The 21,488-nt window shown below is 44.5% G+C and overlaps 2 protein-coding genes and 1 pseudogene across 7 annotated transcripts in view; all 3 read left to right on the top strand.

The window, feature by feature from the left end:
• The window catches only part of PSTPIP2 (proline-serine-threonine phosphatase interacting protein 2), a 72,421-nt gene extending 67,873 nt beyond the window's left edge, over positions 1 to 4,548 (top strand). For all 4 annotated transcript variants that reach the window (XM_079785096.1, XM_079785095.1, XM_079785094.1 and 1 more), the window contains one exon: positions 2,957 to 4,548. The gene's annotated coding sequence lies outside the window, so the exon portion shown is untranslated. The remainder of the gene's footprint in view (positions 1 to 2,956) is intronic.
• A 2,964-nt stretch (positions 4,549 to 7,512) lies between these two features.
• Positions 7,513 to 8,071, top strand: LOC307106771 (large ribosomal subunit protein eL31-like; annotated as a pseudogene). The gene is made up of 2 exons: positions 7,513 to 7,517; positions 7,684 to 8,071. The product of its transcript is annotated as a large ribosomal subunit protein eL31-like (transcript).
• Positions 8,072 to 12,153: 4,082 nt separating this feature from the next.
• Positions 12,154 to 21,488, top strand: part of EPG5 (ectopic P-granules 5 autophagy tethering factor) — an 84,723-nt gene continuing 75,388 nt past the window's right edge. For both annotated transcript variants that reach the window (XM_079783423.1, XM_079783422.1), the window contains exons 1-3: positions 12,154 to 12,277; positions 18,303 to 19,244; positions 20,497 to 20,740. In XM_079783423.1, coding sequence (XP_079639549.1) covers positions 12,215 to 12,277; positions 18,303 to 19,244; positions 20,497 to 20,740 — 1,249 coding nt within the window. In that variant the 5' untranslated portion in view covers positions 12,154 to 12,214. The remainder of the gene's footprint in view (positions 12,278 to 18,302; positions 19,245 to 20,496; positions 20,741 to 21,488) is intronic.

Here is a 21,488-nt window from a genome sequence, read left to right as displayed (position 1 = left end):
GAGGCAGCTGATCAATGTCTCTCTCTCATATATGTTTCTAGCTCTCTAGCCCTTTCCCTTCCTCTCTGTAAAAAATCAATAAAATATATGTAACAAAAAAAGTAACATTTAAGACTTCTCCATATCTGCCTGGCTGGTGTGACTCAGTGGTTGAGACCACAGGCTGCCGCCACTGGGAGGGGGATCGTGCCATGGGGGTGTGTGCCCCTCGCAGGTTTAGACTCAGCACAGGCTATGGCTGCTAGGAGGGGGATCAGGCCGTGGGGGTGCACGCCCCTCACATGCTGAGACTCCAGCCCATGCTAAGGCTGTTGGGGTGAACGCCCATCACAGGCTTAGGCTTAGGCTCAGCCCAGGCTACGGCCACTGAAAGGGGGATAGCGCCTTGGGGGTGCACGTCCCTCAAACTCTGAGACCCCAGATAAGTCTATGGCTGCTGGGACGGGGATCGCGCTGTGGGGGTGCGTGCCCCTCGCACTGAGACCCCAGCCCAGGCTATGGCTGCTGGGAGGGGGATCGCGTTGTGGGGGTGTACGCCCCTCGCAGGCTTAGACTCATCCCAGGCTATGGCTGCTGGGAGAGGGATCGGGCTGTGGGGGTGCGCGCCCCTCGCACGCTGAGACCCCAGGCTTTGGCTGCTGGGAGGGGATCGGGCTGTGGGGGTGCGCGCCCCTCCCACTGAGACCCCAGCCCAGGCTATGGCTGCGGGGAGGGAGATCGCGTTGTGGGGGTGCGCACCCCTCGCATGCTGAGACCCCAGGCTTTGGCTGCTGGGAGGGGGATCGGGCTGTGGGGGTGCGCGCCCCTCCCACTGAGACCCCAGCCCAGGCTATGGCTGCTGGGAGGGGGATCGCGTTGTGGGGGTGCGCGCCCCTCCCACTGAGACCCCAGCCAAGGCTATGGCTGCGGGGAGGGGGATCGCGCTGTGGGGGTGCGCGCCCCTCGCACTGAGACCCCAGCCCAGGCTATGGCTGCTGGGAGGGGGATCGCGTTGTGGGGGTGCGCGCCCCTCCCACGCTGAGACCCCAGCCCAGGCTATGGCTGCTGGGAGGGGGATCGGGCTGTGGGGGTGCGCGCCCCTCGCACGCTGAGACCCCAGCCAAGGCTATGGCTGCTGGGAGGGGCATCACGCTGTGGGGGTGCGCACCCCTGGCACTGAGACCCCAGCCCAGGCTATGGCTGCTGGGAGGGGGATCGGGCTGTGGGGGTGCGCGCCCCTCGCATGCTGAGACCCCAGGCTTTGGCTGCTGGGAGGGGGATCGGGCTGTGGGGGTGCGCGCCCCTCGCAGGCTGAGACCCCAGGCTTTGGCAGCTGGGAGGGGGATCGGGCTGTGGGGGTGCGCGCCCCTCGCACGCTGAGACCCCAGCCCAGGCTATGGCTGCTGGGAGGGGGATTGCACCCTTCACAGGCTGAGACCCCAGCCCAGGCTATGGCTGCTGGGAGGGGGATCGGGCTGTGGGGGTGCGCGCCCCTCGCACGCTGAGACCCCAGGCTTTGGCTGCTGGGAGGGGGATCGTGCTGTGGGGGTGCGCGCCCCTCCCACTGAGACCCCAGCCCAGGCTATGGCTGCGGGGAGGGGGATCGTGCTGTGGGGGTGCGCGCCCCTCGCACTGAGACCCCAGCCCAGGCTATGGCTGCTGGGAGGGGAATCGCGCTGTGGGGGTGCGCGGCCCTCGCACGCTGAGACCCCAGCCCAGGCTATGGCTGCTGGGAGGGGGATCGTGCTGTGGGGGTGCGCGCCCCTCGCACTGAGACCCCAGCCCAGGCTATGGCTGCTGAGAGGGGGATCGGGCTGTGGGGGTGCGCGCCCCTCCCACGCTGAGACCCCAGCCCAGGCTATGGCTGCTGGGAGGGGGATGTGCTGTGGGGGTGTACGCCCCTCGCAGGCTTAGACTCAGCCCAGGCTATGGCTGCTGGGAGGGGATCGCGCTGTGGGGGTGCGCGCCCCTCGCACTGAGACCCCATCCCAGGCTATGGCCGCTGGGAGGGGGATCGTGCAATTGGGATTTAAGCCCTTTCAGGCTTAGACTCAGCCCAGGCTAAGGCCGCTGGGAGGGGTTCGCGCCATGGGGGTGCGCGCCTCTCTCGCAGGCTTAGACTCAGCCTAGGCTATGGCCGCTGGGAGGGGGATCGTGCCGTTGGGGTGCGTGCCCTCGCAGGCTGAGACCCCAGCCCAGGCTGACACCGCTGAGCGATCTTGGTGTGGGGGCACAGGCGCCTCCGAGCTGGACAACCTGCATTGCGAAGGCTGGGCGGACTGGGGGACTCCGGCAGGGATGAGAGGACTGGGCGCCGCCATCTTGTGGCCATGGGCGCCGCCATTTTTGTCGCGGAGTGATGGTTAATTTGCATATTACTGTTTTATAAGATATGATTGTTGACTATATTCTCTATGCTGTACTTTACATCCCCAAGTCAGATGATAACGTTTGAATTAAAAATATTTGTATCAAAAATATAAATACATGTATTATCCTATATAATAAAAGGGTAATATGCAAATTACCAAACAGCAGAACGATTGGTCGCTATGACATGCACTGGTCACCAGGGAGCAGATGCTCAACGCAGAAGCTGTCCCCTGGTGGTCAATGCGCTCCCACAGGGAAGCGCCGGTCAGCCACAAGCTGGGCTGATGGCTGGTGAGTGCAGCAGTGGTGGTGGGAGCCTGCCTCCGTGGCAGCGCTAAGGGTGTCCGACTGCAACTTAGGCCTAAGCCATCACTCGGAAATCCCCCGAGGGCACCCCTCCCCACCCAGTGCACGAATGTCGTGACTGGGCCTCTAGTTTACCATAAACTGATGGATGCTATTATCACATCTCATTTTTCATTTGGCATACCCATTTCTTGCCATGTGTTTTCCTTTATTCATGTTGAGTAAAATCTCAAGGTAGGAGCAGGGTGCTGAGGTGAATGGTTAATTCAAATGACATTTCTTTGTTATTTTCTTTCAGAAAACAGAGCTTTTTCTGGCTGGTGCTTCTCTGGCACCGAAGGAGGCACTCAAAGCAGCCGAATCCGTAGAAATTATGTCAATCATGAGGACTTTGAAGTGAACCCTGCTGTAATTTTTTGGTATTTTAAATTCATGGTAGACATTTAGTTTAACTTAGCTAGTAGAGTTCTGCAGTTTCTAAAAGAAGTCGACAAACTGGCCTAGACTCAAGAATGATCCTTTCCCAATCAGTTACTAAAGTTGTGGATGAATTGCCTTTCTTACTTGAGCCAGAACAGTCTCTGGATTTGGAGCCTTGACTCTTGGGGGATGGGGAGCAGGGATGGCTGGAGAGGTGCCTGAGCATCAGCCTGCACAAGAAGCTCCTAGGGCTTTGGGGCAGCGTGCTATGGCATTTCTGCAGTGACACACTCTCAAAGGTGCAAGATTTAAAATCACCTTCCTTTCTGGCTGGAAGACTTAGAGGCCCTCTGATCGCACTTTCTCATTTTACAGATGAGGAACTGAGACCCAAAAGTGTGAAATCAATTTCCTTACTGTTGTCCCAGCTGGTTCTGGACAGAACCAGAACTAGAGTGCGAGCTCAGCCCACATCAGCGTTCTTCTAACCCTTCCTGAGGCGCTGATGCTCATGTTGAAACGTAAGACGCCAAATGTTTTTGCTGGCATCTTCTCAGTTGGGAAAACTACCAGGGTTTAAATGTCAGATTTATTTTTATGTGGCTTACTGTGTCTCCTGAGCTACACAGCACCATATTTAATTGAATGAAGAAGCATCTAGTATAAAATGTACTATTATATATACCACTAAGAAAGAAGGGTGCGAGAGAGTTGACAGTTAACTTGTAATAGTTAATTGGCCAAGCCCATTTGCATTTGAGATGCTGAAGTGTGTAAAGAAAAAAGTACATCCTCGAATCAATGAGATGTGATATTTTGACTATTAACTGAAGAGAAATTTAGAGTTACAAAGCCAGCCCTCAGTCCTGGGTCTTCTTTAAAGCATCAACCTTACCCTTTCACAAAAAAAACCCCGGGTCTTCTTTTGTCCCCCACAAACAACAGGGAGATTATGTTCCTTTTGTACAACACTCGCGCACTGAGAAAGCGGTTCATTTTAGTTCATGACAAGTTAAAATAGCACTGGTACTTATTCAGTATGTTGTAAAATTCCGTTCCCACAAGGCAAATATTGTCCTCTCCTGCTCTGTGCAGTAGCTTTCCCAGAGCTATGGGCAAGTTGATAGAAAGAAGCTGGATTATTTTCCCTCTTTTCATGTAAGGTGCTATTGAAAGTGGCAGCTTCTTGTCATGACAGGAAACTTGCAGCAGTTGGCTATCCTTTTGAGAAATCGAAGTTTGCAAAGGGCCATCGACTTCCCCAAATTGAACAGTCTCAGGACATTTTCCTTCGAACTCAGCATATCCTAAGCGCTTTATTTATTATGGGCAACTCCTCAGGGATTTCACTTTTCTATTAGTAAGCGTGATTGATGTAAAAGTGTTTTATGAATTGACAGTATTTTTATTTTAATTGCTCTTTCAGTTTGATATAAGTGAAATAAAGGTTCTTGGTGATTTGGGACTTACTTTGCATTTTTGTGTTAATCATATCTCTCTCCCAAGTGCTATTTGGCCCTTTGCCACCCTTGCCATGGTTAGACTACAGAAGGACAGACTGCCATTGAGGGAACCCACGTGGAGACTGGTGCCATGCCACTTCCTACTAATCCTCCAGGTGCCATCTTCAAAGCCACTTCCTCAGGGACCCCACTGCTATACCCTTCCTCCTTCCCACATTTTTCTTGTTATTATATGATTCGCTCTTGAAATCAGTTGTTCAAGGTTGGGTTTCCCTCCTAGACCTTAACCTCCATGAGAGCAGGGCCCCTTTCTATCTTTTTTCCAGCATCATCCTGAGACCATGACACATATCTATATATATAATAGCCTAAGCGACCCTTATGGCAGAATGACCTGAACGACTGGTCGCTATGATGTGCACTGACCACCAGGGGGCAGACGCTCAATGCAGGAGCTGCCCCCCTGACCCTGGTTTGGGCTCCTTCCTGGGCACCTGCCACTTGGCACACTGCTACATCCCCTGAGGGGTCCTGGACTGTGAGAGAGATGTCCGACTGCCTGCTTAGGCCCGATCAGCGCAGGGATTAGGCCTAAGCTGGCAGTTGGACATCCCCTGAGGGGTTGCAGACTGCGAGAGGGTGCAGGCCGGGCTGAGAGACATGCCCCCTCCCCCCCATGCATTTATTTTGTGCTCTGGGCCTCTAGTTAGTAAATATGAAAGAATAGTGACCTAGAAGAGAACATAGGGAAACAGCCAGTGGAGAGAGAAATAGAGTGTAAAGGGAACAAAGCCAAATACATGTTAAACTTAGTAAATGTGAGCTACTCTGCTGACTGTTGGTATCTTTTTTAAAAAAATGTATTTTTATTGATTTCAGAGAGGAAGGGAGAGGGAGAGAGAGAGAGAAACATCAATGATGAGAAAGAATCATAGATTGGCTGCTTCCTGCATGCCCCACACTAGGGATTCAGCCCGCAATCTGGGCTTGTGCCCTGACTGGGAATCAAACCGTGACCTCCTGGTTCATAGGTCAATGCTCAACCACTGAGCCATGTGGGTTGGTCTGACTGTTGGTATCTTAAATGTGTCTGCAAACAGTGTAGAAGTATATATAATAAAAAGTTAACACTCCTCACCCTAGAGTTAACCATTATTAACCTTTCACACATTTTCTACTCATGTTCAAATATCTGAAACAGTCAGTGTCTATGCATATATTACCTGTGACTTTTTAATTTATAAATATTGGAGATATTTCCTTGTAAGAGCAAATAGCTCTACTTCATTTTTCCTTTAATTAATTAAGTGTTCCATAACTTTATTTAAACCAACTTCTGATGGTTATTGTTATTTCCAATTTTTCCACTAATAAAAACAATGCTTACAAGTGATCATACTTACATATTTTTGTGCATGTGTGCTTCTATATTAGTATGGTAGATGCCCTTCCCCTGTATCCTACCCTGATTCACCATAGATGAGTAATAATTGTGATGCTTTAGATTAGAGTTTCTCACCATTCTACTTCCATAAACAGTGAGACCCTTGTTACCGTCTTACTGGGAATGGATCTAATTCCAGTATCTGATCCTGACATCTGAGCTCCATTTCTAATTCTGTCTTAGTTTGGGTTACCCCAGAAGGAGGTCTAGAGACAGGGACTTGAAATCAAGTTGCTTATCTAGGAAGTGAGTCCAGCGAACACCAGTGTTAAAATGGGAAGTCAAAAAGGAAAGAGAAGTGAAAAAATAGTTGCCAGTGTGGGAAATGAGCTGACCCCCACTGGGGACTCTGGGAAATAGTACAGAACACATGCCTCAGTTCTTCCACCGGTCGGGTGAGGGAGCCGGGTATTTAGTTTGCTAAAGCTGCTGTACCACAAATTAGGTGGCTTAAAAGATAGACATTTATTGCCTCACAGTGTGAATTCCAAAATCAGAATGTTGGCAGGGCTGGCTTCTTCTGAGGGCTGTGAGGGAGGGATCTGCTCTAGGCATCCTTGCCTTGTAGATGGCTGTCTTCCCTCTGTGTGTGTCTCTGTGTCCCAATCCCCCCCTTTTTATAAGGACACCAGCTGTACTGAATGAGAGCCCACCCTTATGACTTCATTTTGATTTGACTACCCCTGGCAAATACCTAGTTTCCAAATAAAGTCACATTCTGAAGTGCTGGGGGTTAGTATTTCAACATATAAATATTTGGGGATACAATTCAACCTGTAACTATTTATATGGCAGCTCTCATCTGCCACTGGTTGAGTGTTGCTTTCAGTTCAGTGCATTATTCCCCTGGCACTTTCATCCTGTCATACATGTGGCCAAAGAGAGCGCTGAGGCTCAGAGGGGCTAGCTGCTGGAATTTGGGTCTGCATCCTCAGAAATGCTCAGAGGATACAAGCAGGACACCAGCAGTGTCTGATGTTTCGGGGGTGCAAATAACTGTTTCTATGACTCATTTAAATTTTTTTCTTAGAAAATAAAATAATGAAAGGGAAAATAGTAGGAAAAATACAATTTTATGTTTTTCTTCCTGTAGAAGTAAAAGATCAACAGAAGAGATCCCCTCTATACAAGAGTCTTTTTAAAAAATGTAGGTTGGATAGTTTTGATAATAACTTTCACTGCCAGCTAACTGTCTCAAGAAACTGAAATAATTTAGAAGTAACATGATTTTGAAAAATAATTTTTAAAATGCATTTAATAACCAGGAATGATGAAATAATGCCTCATACAGAATAATGTACAGGGAGTAATTAACTAGAATGAATGACTTCTTGGAAATTGTCACAAGAGGTTTCACCAATGGGGAGTTGCCACCAGATGGCAACAGAGATCCTTGGAATCTAATTTTCGTGAGCAAGGTCCACCCTGGGCTCCTTCCTGGTTCAGCAGCCTTCACTGAAGCCCTTGTGACAAGTGCTGTTCCAGATGCTGGCTGACTTAGGAATCATGGTCATATTACATTTGGGGATGCCGTAATATAATATGTGAATTATACTCCTTTTATGAATGTCTAGTTTTTGTTTTTAATTGATTGGAATGTTTTTCTGAGCTTAAAAATTATTTTAAATTATGAAAAGTGCAATAAAATTAATATGACCCATTGGAGGGCATTTTGATATTTACTGAAATTAAAAATAGAGCTTTCCAACTTGGCCCCGGCAATAATACTCCCACAAAGAAGGGCGGTGAGAAGAACAGGGAACATTCTGCCATCAAGGAGATAGTGACCAGAGAATACACCATCAACCTTCACAGGCACATCCATGGAGTGGGTTTCAAAAAGTGGGCCCCTCAGGCACTCGAAGAGATCTGGAAATTTGCCATGAAGGAGATAGGAGCTCCAGATGTGTGCATGGACACCAGGCTCACCTAAGCTGTCTGGGCCAAAGGAATAAGGAATGTCCGATGCGGTTGTCCAGAACACAATAAGGATGAAGCTTCACCAAACAAGCTCTGTATGTTGGTCACCTACATACCTGTCCCCGCTTTCAAAAATCTAGAAACAGTTAATGTGGATGAGAACTAACTGCTAATTGTGGAATACGATTATAAAACTGCCCCAAATAAAAATAAATGAGAATGTCTCTTTGAGCAGCAATGTAGGTAGGCATCTATCTTATAGAAGTACACATGCACAAAAATATGTAAGTATGGTCACTTGTAAGCATTGTTTTTATTAGTGGAAAAATTGGAAATAACAATGACCATCAGAAGTTGGTTTAAATAAAGTTATGGAACATTTAATTAATTAAAGGAAAAATGAAGTAGAGCTATCTTCCCTGACAAAGAAATATTTCCAAGATTTATAAATTAAAAGGTCACAGGTAATACATGCATAGAGTATTTCATAATGTGATATTTGTACATGGGTAGGAAAAGTGTGAAAGGATGCATGTTGCACTGTTAATAATGGTTAACTCTAGAGTGAGGAGTGTTAACTTTTTATTATCTGTACTTCTACACTGATTGCAGACAATTTTAAAAATATTATAGTCCTACCTGGTTTGCTCAGTGGATAGAGCATCAGCCTGCGGACTGCAGGGTCCTAGGTTCGATTTGGGTCAAGGGCACATGCCCAGTTGCAGGCTCTATCCCCAGTAGGGGGCGTGCAGGAGGCAGCCAATCAATGATTCTCATCATTGATGTTTCTGTCTCTCCTCCCTTCCTCCCTGAAATCAATAAAAATATATTAAAGAATATTATAATTTAAAAATATTATTAAACAATAAAATAAAACTATTATAGGAACACTTGAAGAAAAAAATAAACCTAATATCCAACAGTCAACATTGTGACTATTATAAATAATCCAGTGTCTTTTAAACAATATATTTCTGATATTCTTCTTGGCCTCAGTGTATAAGTATAGACTATTGTAAAAATGGAGAGACCTAGCCTGGCTTCCTATCTTAAAGTCCATTTATACTACACAACTGCTTTGGTTCAAATCCCTGCTCCGCCATTTCCTAGCTGTGTGACCTTAGGCAAACAATTCAGCTTCTCTGAGCCTTAGTCTCTGCCTATAAAATGAGAACGATAAAAATTATTGACTTTGTAGGGTTGTTATGAGAATTAAATTAGTTATGTGAAAAGTACTCAGAACAGTTTCTGGCTGATGGCAAGAGCTCAGGAAATGGTAATTATTACCACCTAGAAATCAGCAGTAACAAAGCCCTCACTGCTAATTAGGCCAGTAATTAACCTTGTTTGCTGTCGAAGCGATTTTGTTTTAGAGTGACTGCAGAAAGCATTTACGTATAGAAGATACATTTATCATTATTTTTTAAAGTAACCTTTTAAATTAATTATTTAAAAATGAATCTTCAATGTATTCAAGTCATACACATTTTAAAATTAGTTTTTCTTATGTTTTCAAGTTATCTTTATAAATCTTAATATTGTATTTATAAATCTAATACATTTAACTAACCACTTTCAAAGGGGGACTTTAACGTTTGGTCAACTCAAATTCAATAGACCAAACTTTGTTAAACGATCAGTCCCATTTATGACTTAAATTTCTTCAAACATTTAAACTTCAGTATGAAATATATTTTGATTTATTCTATTGCCTGAACTGACCAATAAACCAAACTTCTTACACAATTCTACTAAGGTCTAACAAATTCAGTTTATAAACACATAATATGCCTGCTTTTCCCCGTAGGCTGTCATATAGTATTTATTGCAATTTGTCTATACATTGTGTCTGCTTCCCAACTAAGCTGTAAAGCATGGGGAGCGAAGGTAGGGCCGATTCTGCTTTGTTAAGTAGTGACTGACACTTAGAGGGCTTTGAAGGCCAAAAGGATTTGTATTGGCGAAGGCCAGAGAGAGTTTTCTAGACCAGAAGAAATACCAGCAAAAATTGTGGATAGTAATGGTGGCATAAACATTATTTGTAAATATTGGCCAAGTTTTGCCTGTGATAATTTTATATACACTTATACCCCCCTCTCTCGCAGGATATACCAAGTGCCTATATAGTCTTAGTAGCTTGATAACTTTTTTGTTGTTAAAGATTTGGGATCAAAATACATAAAACTTTATTTTATATGTTTAATGAGTTCTTCAACAAGACACTATGCAGGTTGCATCTCTGAAGTCCTTTCCACTTCTCATGCCATATTCCTGGATTTTTCATTTGTGGACGAAAGAGGCCACATGCTGACCTGACAAGTTCAGGGAAGGCCTGCATGGCAGTCTTGTAAACTCTAAGACCTAAAGTAACCACAAGGATGGTCTGAAATTTAAACTTGAACTAAAAGCAGTTATGGTGGGTAGTCACGTCCTAGGTCAGTATCTTCCCTGACAAGGTCAATCTTTAACTTAACTGAGCCTATTGTCTTTTTGCATCTATGATAACATATCATAGAAACGTCAGGGTTACTTGTAATTTCCCTTTTTTTCTGGACCCCTCAGGGCACAACCAAATGCCCTGGGTGTCAGGACAGATATCACAAATTCCTTCATTGTTATTGTTATCTTGACTGTTAACTATCCTGTACCCACCTAAGTAAATGAAGTATGTGTCTATCATTTTACTTTTTATCCAGTCCCAGAGGTTATTCCCGCCCTCCCACCCCCCACCTCTTTGCTTTTTCCTACCTCCCTAATCTATCACCAATGGATTTCATGTAACCCACTAATGTCTCCTCTTTTGGTTATAAGGTATAAAACAAGGTGAAAAACCGCCATTCTCCGGAGCATTATCCCAATTTGTTGAGATTCTGTTTCCCGGCAATTGTCAAAAGTTTGGCTCAAATAAATTCACAGGTTTGAATATTTTTATGTTAACACATCTAGGGTATGCTACCAGTGAGTTCATAGTTGTTTTTCTTTTCCTCCCATACACACCAACTAACTTATCCCACATCAGACAAAACAACTCACATTCATTCATTCGAATCATCAAATATTAACTGAGCATCTACTATGTGCTGGCCAGTGGTCTAGCAGCCATCGGGATGCCTCAAGGAACAAAACGAAGAACACTGCCCTTGAGGATTTTATATTCGACACAGATTAACAGACACAAACCTTTAAGCAAATTATTTAGTATTTTAAGAGTTATTAAGGGCTTTGGAAAAAATATATTGTAGCACTGGAAAAGGGAGATGGGGACAAAATTTTCACATCTGGAATTTTAAATAAAGAGGACGTGTAAAATCTATACCTTAATAAAAAAAAAAGAAAAAAAAAAGAATATTGTTAAGCCCGGCCAGGCGTAGTTCGGTGGTTGAGCATCGACCTATGAATCCGGAGGTCACGGTCGATTCTCGGGTCAGGGCACATGCCCGGGTGCGCGGTTCGATCCCCAGTGGAGGGGCGGGGTGGGGGGGGGGGCACGCGTGCAGAAGGCAGCTGATCAATGATTCTCTCTCATTGATGTTTCTATCTCTCCCTTCCTCTCTGAAATCAATAAAAAATATTTAAAAAATATTTTATGGGTCTTTTATTGCTTTTTCCTTTGCCTTCTTCAGGACAAATGTCTCTTTCCTGGGAATTTGTATAGTAATGATAATAACTACTATTTATTGACATGCCTCCCACTACCATGCACTTTTCACGATTAGCCCACTTAACCTTCATTACACCGGAAAAGGCAAGCACCACCATTCTCCTCTACAAAAGGGGAAACTGAACTTCGAAGGACATCAAGGTTCCTTCCTTAAGTGCAAACCAGAGATTGAAGCTGACTGGATCTGGTTATCAAAATAAGGTTAACAGGCAAGCACCTTTCCCCGGGCTCCTTTAAGCCAACGTGGTTGACCGGTGCGAGCGCACGGGGGATCCCGACAGAGCGTGGCTCGGCAGAACTCGGAAACTGACTCGCGACCTGTCAGCCGGACGGCCCGCGCCCCGCCGCTCCCCGCGACCCAATGCAACTCCGAGGAATTAGCGCGCCCCTAGGAGCCTGGAGGCCCAGAGCACCTGGGCCAGGGGGCGGGGCCTGGACGAAAGGGGCGTGGCCATCCGCATCCAGTGAGACGCTCTCCCGGAGTGGTTTGTCCTACGCTGCAGCCCGTAGAGGCTCCGAGTTGCCGCCCCTTCTCCGGGAGTGGTGGAGATTTGATCATGTGACAGTCCGGGGGGCGGAGCTGGGCAGGTTGTGGGAAGCGCAGGGGGTTGACAAAAACAAACCGCGACGCCCGACGCCGTAGGGTCTATGGCTGAGGCCGTGAGACCCGCACGCCGGGCCAAGGCCAAGGCCAGCCGTACTAAAACCAAGGTGAGGATATCCCTCCGCCCGCCCTCCCCCGCCCCTCCGAGACCCTGGCGGGGCTGTGTGTCTCCCTTTTCCTCTCTTGGGCCTCTCAGGCCAACTCCACCCATCCCCTGAGTCCTTCGCATCCTTTGCCCCCCACCTCCCCATATTTGATTCCACCACTGACTCCATCCTGGCCCTCTGTTCCTCCTCCACGCCCCCTGCCAGACTGTCAGGAGTCCGCTTTTGCTTTTTGTTTCTCTGACCTCGCTGGGCTCTTCTTGACTTTCCTCACTGGGTCTGGATTCCTGCCACGAAGCAGCTTTTCTCGTCCCAGCCTCATCTTTGAATCTGTCTCTTTTCTCCTTTATAATTTGAGAACATTTCCAGTCCTTCTTGTGCGTAAAGAGGGAAGGAACCTCTCCTCCACGCACAGAATGTCTCCTTTGGCTTTGTGGATAGTGACAGACAGAAAGTGATGGGCCTCTTCACTTTTAAAATTCAAGGTGTTGGTGGTGCTAGTTATTTATCATTATCCTGGTTGTTTAAGGTGGGGGAAGGGGCACGAATGTCCAGAAGTTAAACTAGGGCGAGACTCACAGGGTGAAGGGGAGGGGGGCGGTGCGGGAGTGGGGAACGGATTAGACTGACATGTGGTTTGGTGTGTTTTTAGGTTGACTTGTTTTTAGGTGTGGTCCGAGTTTTCATTTTGTTCCTATATATTTTCTGAAATGACATTTATTTTACACTGAACAGATTAAATGCTACCCCTGGATGGGCTGGACCTAGGTAATTTTGGCTTACCTGCAACTGAATTTACATTAAGGAAATCATGAGGATGGTGTTACAAGTACAGGAAATTTTCATTTCTACAAATGGGTGATGTTCCAGAGCAGGGGTCACTTAAAAATGAGACCCAAATCTGATTTCCTCATGGGAACAAGGCTTGAACAGGAGACTAGTGTTCAAAGGTACTATACTATATTTAATAAGTTATACATGATTTAGGTGAATCCCTTTCATTATGATGCCTTTTAAAAAGGCTCTAGTGGAGTCATGCGCATCAGTGTACCTTGCTGGGCTCATCTCTTTGGGGAGAAAGCCATCTTGCTACCTAATTTCAGAAACATTTTTAAGAGAAATACTTTTGCACTTAATTGGGCAAGAACTATCAAAACAGAGGAGGAAGAAAAAAGCCGTGGTCAGCCATGCATAAGGTCCCTAGAACCTAGAATACAATAGTGCTTAACATGTAAACATCAGTCTGTAGAGAACACAATCTTAATTCTTAATCTCTATTAAAAAAATGAATGATGAAACTAAAGCGTGGATAAGTTAAATGGTAAGCCGAAAGGCATGCAGTTAGTAAGAAAACTCAAAGCACCAACAACCTCCAAGGAAGTTTTTTTGTGTGGCTAAACTGGCCTCCATGTTCATTCTTGCTGCCCATTGTCTAAACTAAAGCTGCATTGATAGGGATTGATACTTAAAAAAACTGATTACTCTCCTCCTGAAAACCTTTCAAAGCTTTCCTATAGCCCAGAGGCTAGAGTCCATAAAGTCCTTAGCATGGACTCAGGGCCCTCAGTGATCTGGCTTTTTTCTCCTCAGCCTCAGGTCTGTTTCCAGCTCCTCCCTGCCCCCATCCATCAGTACCACTCTGCATCTTTATGTCATTCATTTCACTTGTAGTAACTTTGTCGACATCTCTGTTTTCCCTTAAACTGTGGACTCAATGAGGGAGGGACCTGTCTTGTCTGTCTTGTTCCTATTACCTTCCACGGCTCTGGTAGGCCCTTGGTAATATTTGTTGGATGAAGGAGTAAATATCAGTATTGAATAATATTTCCAAGCTTTGTCACTCAGAAGAATTTAGTCTGGTAGATTTCCTGAGTGGTATGAGGAAACAAATGAAAAAAAGTGCACAATACCTGCAAGGCCCTCATACTCGTCAATCTAGAAAATTAATTCTGCTTTTAGAGTAAGTAGATTCATTTCTTAGCACTGGTTATGGTTTGGCATTGATCATAAAGTCCTACATTAATGAAACCTTTGCCATCTGTGCTATAATTTGGCAAGTATTTACAGATTCATAAAGTCGTTCCAAGGCTCACTTCAGGAAGTGAGTAGTGTCATGTGCTATTGTCTTTGGAATAGTTTGAGTGGCTTCTGGATTTTACCCAGTAGCTGACCTGCATTCTTCATTGTTAATCACCTCGTAGATGACCTCACATTGTTAGGTTGTGGTTATTACCTGATACCTAAGAGTTAGTCCTAATAACATTTTCATTAAAAAAAAGTCATCTGCTAAATATATCCCCCACCTCAGAAGACCAAGACTTTATTGATCTTGGTAGATTATAGGTTAAGAACAGTAGATTTTTATATTGGACTTATTTTGTAGAAGCAGTATATTTTATGGCCATGGAAAGTATTTTATAATTAATTTTAAATTCTAATGCCAACAACTCATTAATAGTGAGAGTATATGGTAATTGCTAAGGATAGACTTGAGTTGTGGCCCAGAAAGCTGATAACAGAGTTTTTAAACCCCTATCCCCTGTTGCTCTTCAGCTTAGATGATTTATACCGCTTAGTCCCTCCCTTTCGTTAGTGATTATAGGAATGAAGTTGGGAGATACTGTATATTATTATGTAGCTCCTTTTGTGCCTCTCAACAGTCATTCATTTGTTGAAGAAACACTCATTGATCACCTTCTCCTACTATGTCCCAGAAACTGTTCTAGGCATTTGGGACTAATGGAAGAAAAAACAAAGAACCTGACCTTAATGGAGCTTGCATTCTAGAGGGAGAAAACAAATAAAAAACCCTTTACAAACAAATAAAATATATCATGTTAGAAGATGATAAATGCTGTGGAAAAAAGGAAAAGAGCCAGGAAGGGAGTAATGGTGAGATATTAGGATGGGGTGAAATTTTAAATAGGTTGTCAAGGTGATTCTTAGTGAAGGTGACATTTATATAAAGACATGAAAGAGATCAGGTAGTTAGCTATGTGAATATTGGGGGAGGATGTCTAGGCAGAGGCAACAGCTGGGGCAAAAAACCAAACTTCTAAATGTGCCAGAGCACATGGTAAGTATAAATATTTGTTGGATAATTCAGTAATTTCTTCATATTAGGATGCTGTACCTAGGACGGAGCTCAGCATGTAGTTGGTACTTAATTTTTGTAAATTATAGGTGATCATTACTGTTGTCTCAAGAAACATTTATTGAACACAGTGTCAAAAGTCAAAAGCAGATCGGATCCAAAGAAGCATAAGATCCAAAGAGGCATAAAATCAAAGGCAGATCCAGAGCCAAAGAGGCCTAAGAAACATTTATTGAACACAGTGTCAAAAATCAAAGGCAGATCAGACCCTTCAGTCCGAGGGTCAATGCTCTATCCACTGAGCCAAACTGGCTAGGGCACTCTCTTCCTGTTTTAATTTTAGCTAGCTAGTTACAACGGTAAGATTACCATTGTCCATCCTTCCCTCCTTCTGCCCTTCTCTGATCTGCTAGTCCATTTTTCCAGTTACATCTTCAGCTTCTCCCTCTTCCCCACCTTTTTCCCTGGGACAACTCTCCGTTAATTCCTCTTTGGACCTAACTTTCCTGTCTCCATAGGTAGAGAGTTTTCTTTGGTCCCACTTTTGAAACCATGAGAAGCATTAAGTTCTCCCAGGGAAAATAAAATCTAAAAGCTTCTAATTTCTTCCCTGGAGGGCTAGAAGCTTTTAAAAATTCTTTAGTTGATTATCTAACTACATTATCTGTTGCTATTATTATGGTTATGATTATTCCTTGCAAGGTAGATCTGATGGAAGTGGGCAGCAAGTTCGGGAGTAGCAGCTGGAGACTTTATTTTGTTTACAGAGGGTGAGAATTTGAAATTGCAAGGGCAGTCCTGCAATGGGGAGAGTGGAAGGGGGAGGTGGAGTCGGAGTGGAGCGAGAGTGACACGAGGAGGTTAAAAACTGCATGAGGGATGGGCTGGAGAGGAAGCATGACGTAGCCTGTGGCTTGGAGGAGGTGTGGTTGTTTTCGGTGCACTTGATCATGTGGCCTGTCAGGCGCCTGCTTCCAGCTTATCTTCTCTTCTAGTTAGCATTTATCCTCCCAGAGGTCTCAGAGTTTCAGAAAAGAGAACTAAAAATTTTCCTTCTATTCACTAGTCCAGTCTCGACTTGCTTACTTTTCTTTATTTCTCAACTCAGTAAGTGTTTAAAATCTCTTAGGTTTGTTTTTAACAGCTTTATTGAGCTATAATTCATATACTATACAATTCACCTATCTAAAGTGTATAATTCAATGGTTTTTAGTATGATCACAGGGTTGTTCAACCTTCGCCACAATTAGGAACTGTCAAGTTGTTTTGCATAGTGGCTTCATCTTGCTACATTCCCTATAGCATTGTGTGAGGATTCTAATTTCTCTACATCCTTGTCACTACTTATTATCTGACTTTAAATAGTCATCCTAGTGGCATCTCATTGTGAGTTTGATTTGCATTTCTCTAATGGCTAATGATATTGAGCATCTTGTTATGTGTCATTTGTATATCTTCTTTGGAGAAATGTGTATTCAGTTCCTTTGCCTATTTTTAAATTGACTTATTTATCTCTTTATTATTGAGTTAGGAGAGTTCTCTTAAAGAAATTTAACCAGTAAATTTGAAGACCTAATAGTCTTTATTAAGTGATTTGGGAATTGGGAAGCATTCCATCTAGCAACTAGAAGGGTCCTCTGAGGAGTTGAACAAAATGAAAGGCTTTATAGGCAGAAGAAGGGTGGGACTAAGAAATTAAGAGAGGATTATTTCAACTCTGGCCAGTGTGACTCAGTTGGAGCATCATCCTGTAGACCAAAAGGTGGCACCAGCAAAGCAACACCAGGCTTCCCCCAAGTGGGACACAGGCCCCACCACCACCCCGGAGCGACAACCCACCAAATCGCAGCCAACGCTGCCAAGAACCCATGGCGCAAAATGCACCCACAGCCCAGCCCAGCCCAGAAACAGTCACCGTGGATGCCGGGTAATGACGTCACGTAGCAAGGCCTGGCTTCCTCTCCCTAGTGACTAGCCTCCTTGGAGTTTCTTCAGCCCAGGAACCCGACTTGCTTTATAGCCAGGGCAAACATTTTACAGTTTAACCAAATGTTTGTGAAGCATTTTCCCGTGCCTCATCTCATTTGATCCCTGCGGGATTGGGCCTAAACGGGCAGTCGGACATCCCTCTCACAATCCAGGACTGCTGGCTCCCAACTGCTCACCTGCCTGCCAACCAGATTGACGCCTAACTGCTCCCCTGCCGGCCCAATTGCCCCCAACTGCCTTCCCCTGCCAGCCTGGTCGCCCCCAACTGCCCTCCCCTGCAGACCCGGTCACCCCCAACTGCCCACCCCTGCCGGCTCGATCGCCCCCAACTGCCCTCCCCTGCTGGCCTGGTTGCCCCTAACTGCCCTGCCCTGCTGGCCTGATCACCCACAACTACCCTCCCCTGCTGGCCATCTTGTGGCAGCCATCTTTGACCACATTGGGGCGGCCATCTTGTGTGAGGGTCAATTTGCATATTACTTCTTTATTATATAGGGTTAGTTGTATGATTTTCTTTGAGTTAATTTTTATATATGATAGGGGTTCAGTTTCGTTTTTTGATATTAGTTGTTCAGTGCCATTTCCCCCCCATTGTCTTGGCATTCTTGTTGAAAATCAATTGATCTTAAAAGGTAGGGCTTATTTCTGGATTCTCAATTTTGTTCCATTTATCTATTTGTCTACTGATGTGTTAGAACCACACTGTAGTGATACTATTGTAGTTGGTTTTGAAATTGAAAAGGAAAAAGCAAACTATCAGTTTTCCAACTTTGTTCTTCTTTTCAAGATGGTTTTGTCTGTTTTGGGTCCCTTGTGTTTTCTTATCAGCATGTTAATTTCTTTAAAAAAAAAGGCAGTTTAGAATGAGAAAATTTAGATTTTTATATGTAAGTTTAAAATTGGTTACTATTGTAAGTTATTTCACTGTATAAACCTTGTTTTTAGGAAAAGAAGAAATCTGAAACTCTTCAGAGGGAAGAGTTAGATGAAGTCTCCCTTTTAAACAGCTCCAGAGAGCTGGAAATCCCTACTCCAGCTTGTGAACTCACAGGAGACCAGCCGAAGGTGTTAACTGATTCTGAGCTCCACAATGATGCCCGTGGACAAGATGAAAGTGAAATGTTTGATATACCACTCTCCTCCTTAACTATAACTAATGAAGGGTCCCTGACATGGAACACAGAGATCCTAAAAGAAGGAGAGGATGTTGGAGCCTGTGTTGGGGGTGATGCAATCAAGCTGAAGGTTGACCCTGGAGACAATGTTGGAACCAAAGTAGGAACCCCCAAGAACTTTACAGAAGTAGAGGAAAGTAAATTGGTACACTGTGGACCTTCTGAAAGCACACTGCAATCTAGTTTTTCTTATAATCAGCAGGAAATGGAACATTTACAGGTCAGAGAAACTCAGCATAGCAAAGAAGACAAGCAAGCCTTGAATCTTTCTTCAAAGGTGCTACAAAATGTTGGCTTGCAGAGTTCTTGTGAAGCTATGGACATTTTCCAGCCACCTAGAGTGAAAAAACTGTATCCCCAGCTGCCAGCTGAAATTGCTGAAGTGCCAACTTTGGTGGCCCCGAAACCCTTGCTCCATAATGAGAGACTCTACCCGGAGCTCCCATCTCAACCGGAAGTAGTACCATTTACTAAAGAACAGCTAAAAATCTTTGAGCCTGGTTCATGGCTGGAAAATGTTGAGTCATATTTAGAAGAATTTGACAGCATGGCTCATCAAGACAGGCATGAATTTTATGAGTTGCTTTTGAACTATTCACGATGTAGGAAGCAGCTGCTTCTGGCTGAAGCTGAGCTGTTTGCTCTGACATCTGATTGCCAAAATGCTAAAAGTCGACTCTGGCACTTTAAGGAGGAACAGTTGTCTGTACAGGTATTTTGACTAGTGTTCTGTTAAGCTTTCTGGAGCCTGGGGAACTGCTCTTCCCTTGATGCCCTCTAGGTCTGGAGTCTGCTCCTTACACCCACACTGAGCCTGTCTTAGCTGAGTAGCATACTGCAGGAATCGTAAACTCAGGCACCTGCAAGGGCCATGTAGCTGAAGAGATGACGCAGGCTGAGAGGGGTAGTGGTCACTGAGTAAACCCATGTCTGGTCCAGCAGGGACAGCTGCTCTTGAGTTCTAGCTGATTATTGCTGTGAGGTTGTGTTGATCCAGCATTGCCACATCTTACGATTTTCCAAATGTGAGGGATCTTGATTTGTTAATGCTGGCAACTAATTCACACACACACACACACACACACACACACACACACACGAGTAGAGGCCAAGCAAATCATGTGTCCAAGTCAAATTCAGCCTGTGGACTTTTTAGTTTGTGACCTTGGGCATAATGGCAAGAATATTCAATGTGTAGAGAGTATCAAGGAGAGGATGATTCATGGAACAAGGTTAAGAGGAGATGAGGAAACAGGGGAGGCAGTTAGCTGTGTCCCTATGGACACCAGGGTGACCATCAGGAAAGCCATTTCATAGTGGCTTGGAAGGAATGGCAGGGAAGAGAAGGCCACTCTAGACAAGCTTGTCATTGAAGGGAAATGAGATATCAGGGAGAAACACGGGATCCTCTCGTTCATTGGGATACCTGTGTATCTCTTTGTAGACAGGAAGGAGTCTGTGGAGAGGGAAACATTTGGGGATATTGAAAAAGAGGTTAGAAACAACAACACAGCAGGCAGTGTTAGTATTGGAAAGGAAAGGAGTTTCTTTTGAGCACAATCACAATGAATGGTGAGATAAGTACAGAGATATTTTGAGGTCCCTTGCACTTGACGGGTATATCACATGGACCTTAGCGGGTTTGTAAAGTAGAAGTAGATCATCAATCATGAGAGTCTTAGGGACAAGCTCTGATATTTCTTGTACCTTTCTCCACCTACTTCTTAGGGTTTCTCTTCTCTGAACTTGTGATTCATGGGTGATTGGCAGTATACTCGGCTCTATACTCCTTGGCATGTGATTCTATACTTTATTGTTCTCTATGTGGTATTATTGCCCTCTCACCATGATTTATAAGCATGTTGAAGATGGTGCTGAAGTCTATGCGTCGTATACCTGCTGTCTGATTATTTAAAGTCTAAAGAGTAACTGGTTTCATATTTTACCCTTTTGTCCACTGCTAGGGTATCTGTGCAGATCAAGTGAAAGTTTCAGGCTATCATCGCTACCAAAGAGTAGAGATGAGTGAAAATGCACTGGGGGAGCTAAAGAAGCTATTTGATGCCAAATCTGAGCACCTCCACCAGACCCTGGCTCTGCACTCCTACACGTCTGTGCTCTCAAGGTTGCAAGTGGAGTCTTACATTTATACATTGCTTAATAGTTCAGCTGTTCTGAGACCATTAGCAGTTCATCAGCAAGGCCGAGGTGTGTAAGTAATGAAAGTCTCACTTTTGTAGTCTGAAATGCCAAAAAAAATTGAGAGGTACAATCTGGTTGAATTGATTGTGCACTAATTGGTATTACAAGGTACCATTGTACTTCTGGTACAATATAGGATTGTGACTTGCCTTTCTAACGTTTTTAGGGAACAGTGTGAGATCTACCTTACCCACGGCTGTTGTCTCCTGCTTTTCCAGGAAGCCAGCAAGCTCACACTTTATCCTTAATGTCCCTTATTTTCCTAATTTACGTGCTTGGACCAAGTGAGGTCCAAGTAGAGTTTTTGATTGTAAACTGATTAATCGGGATACTTTTTTCATTCTCTGTCGCTTGCACTTTATTTTTACTTGTCCAGCTTATTGGGCTGTTATTTATTGTATTTAATTTTCATCAGAGGATCTAATATTCTGAAATTTTCATCTTATTTTGGGTTTTAAGAAATTAGGCTTTACTATATTGTGTGTAAAGTATTAATTATACTAATTGAATCATGTATTTTTTATATCTGGAAGTATAATATATTAGGATCATTTAAAGTAAAAAATCCTTCCCCACCCCATCTTGTTCTCATAACTAATCAAAGAGCTGGGGCTGGGCCACAGATCTGCTTTTTAATATATATTTTTTTATTGATTTCAGAGAGGAAGGGAGAGAGACAGAGAGATAGAAACATCAATGATGAGAAAGAATCATTGATTGGCTGCCTCTTGCACACCTCCCCACTAGGGATTGA

Source organism: Cnephaeus nilssonii, assembly GCF_951640355.1.
Source record: "Cnephaeus nilssonii genome assembly, chromosome: 11".
NCBI lineage: Eukaryota > Metazoa > Chordata > Mammalia > Chiroptera > Vespertilionidae > Cnephaeus > Cnephaeus nilssonii.
The sequence above is the reverse complement of the archived record's forward strand: the minus strand, read 5'-3'. Positions and strand labels throughout refer to the sequence as shown.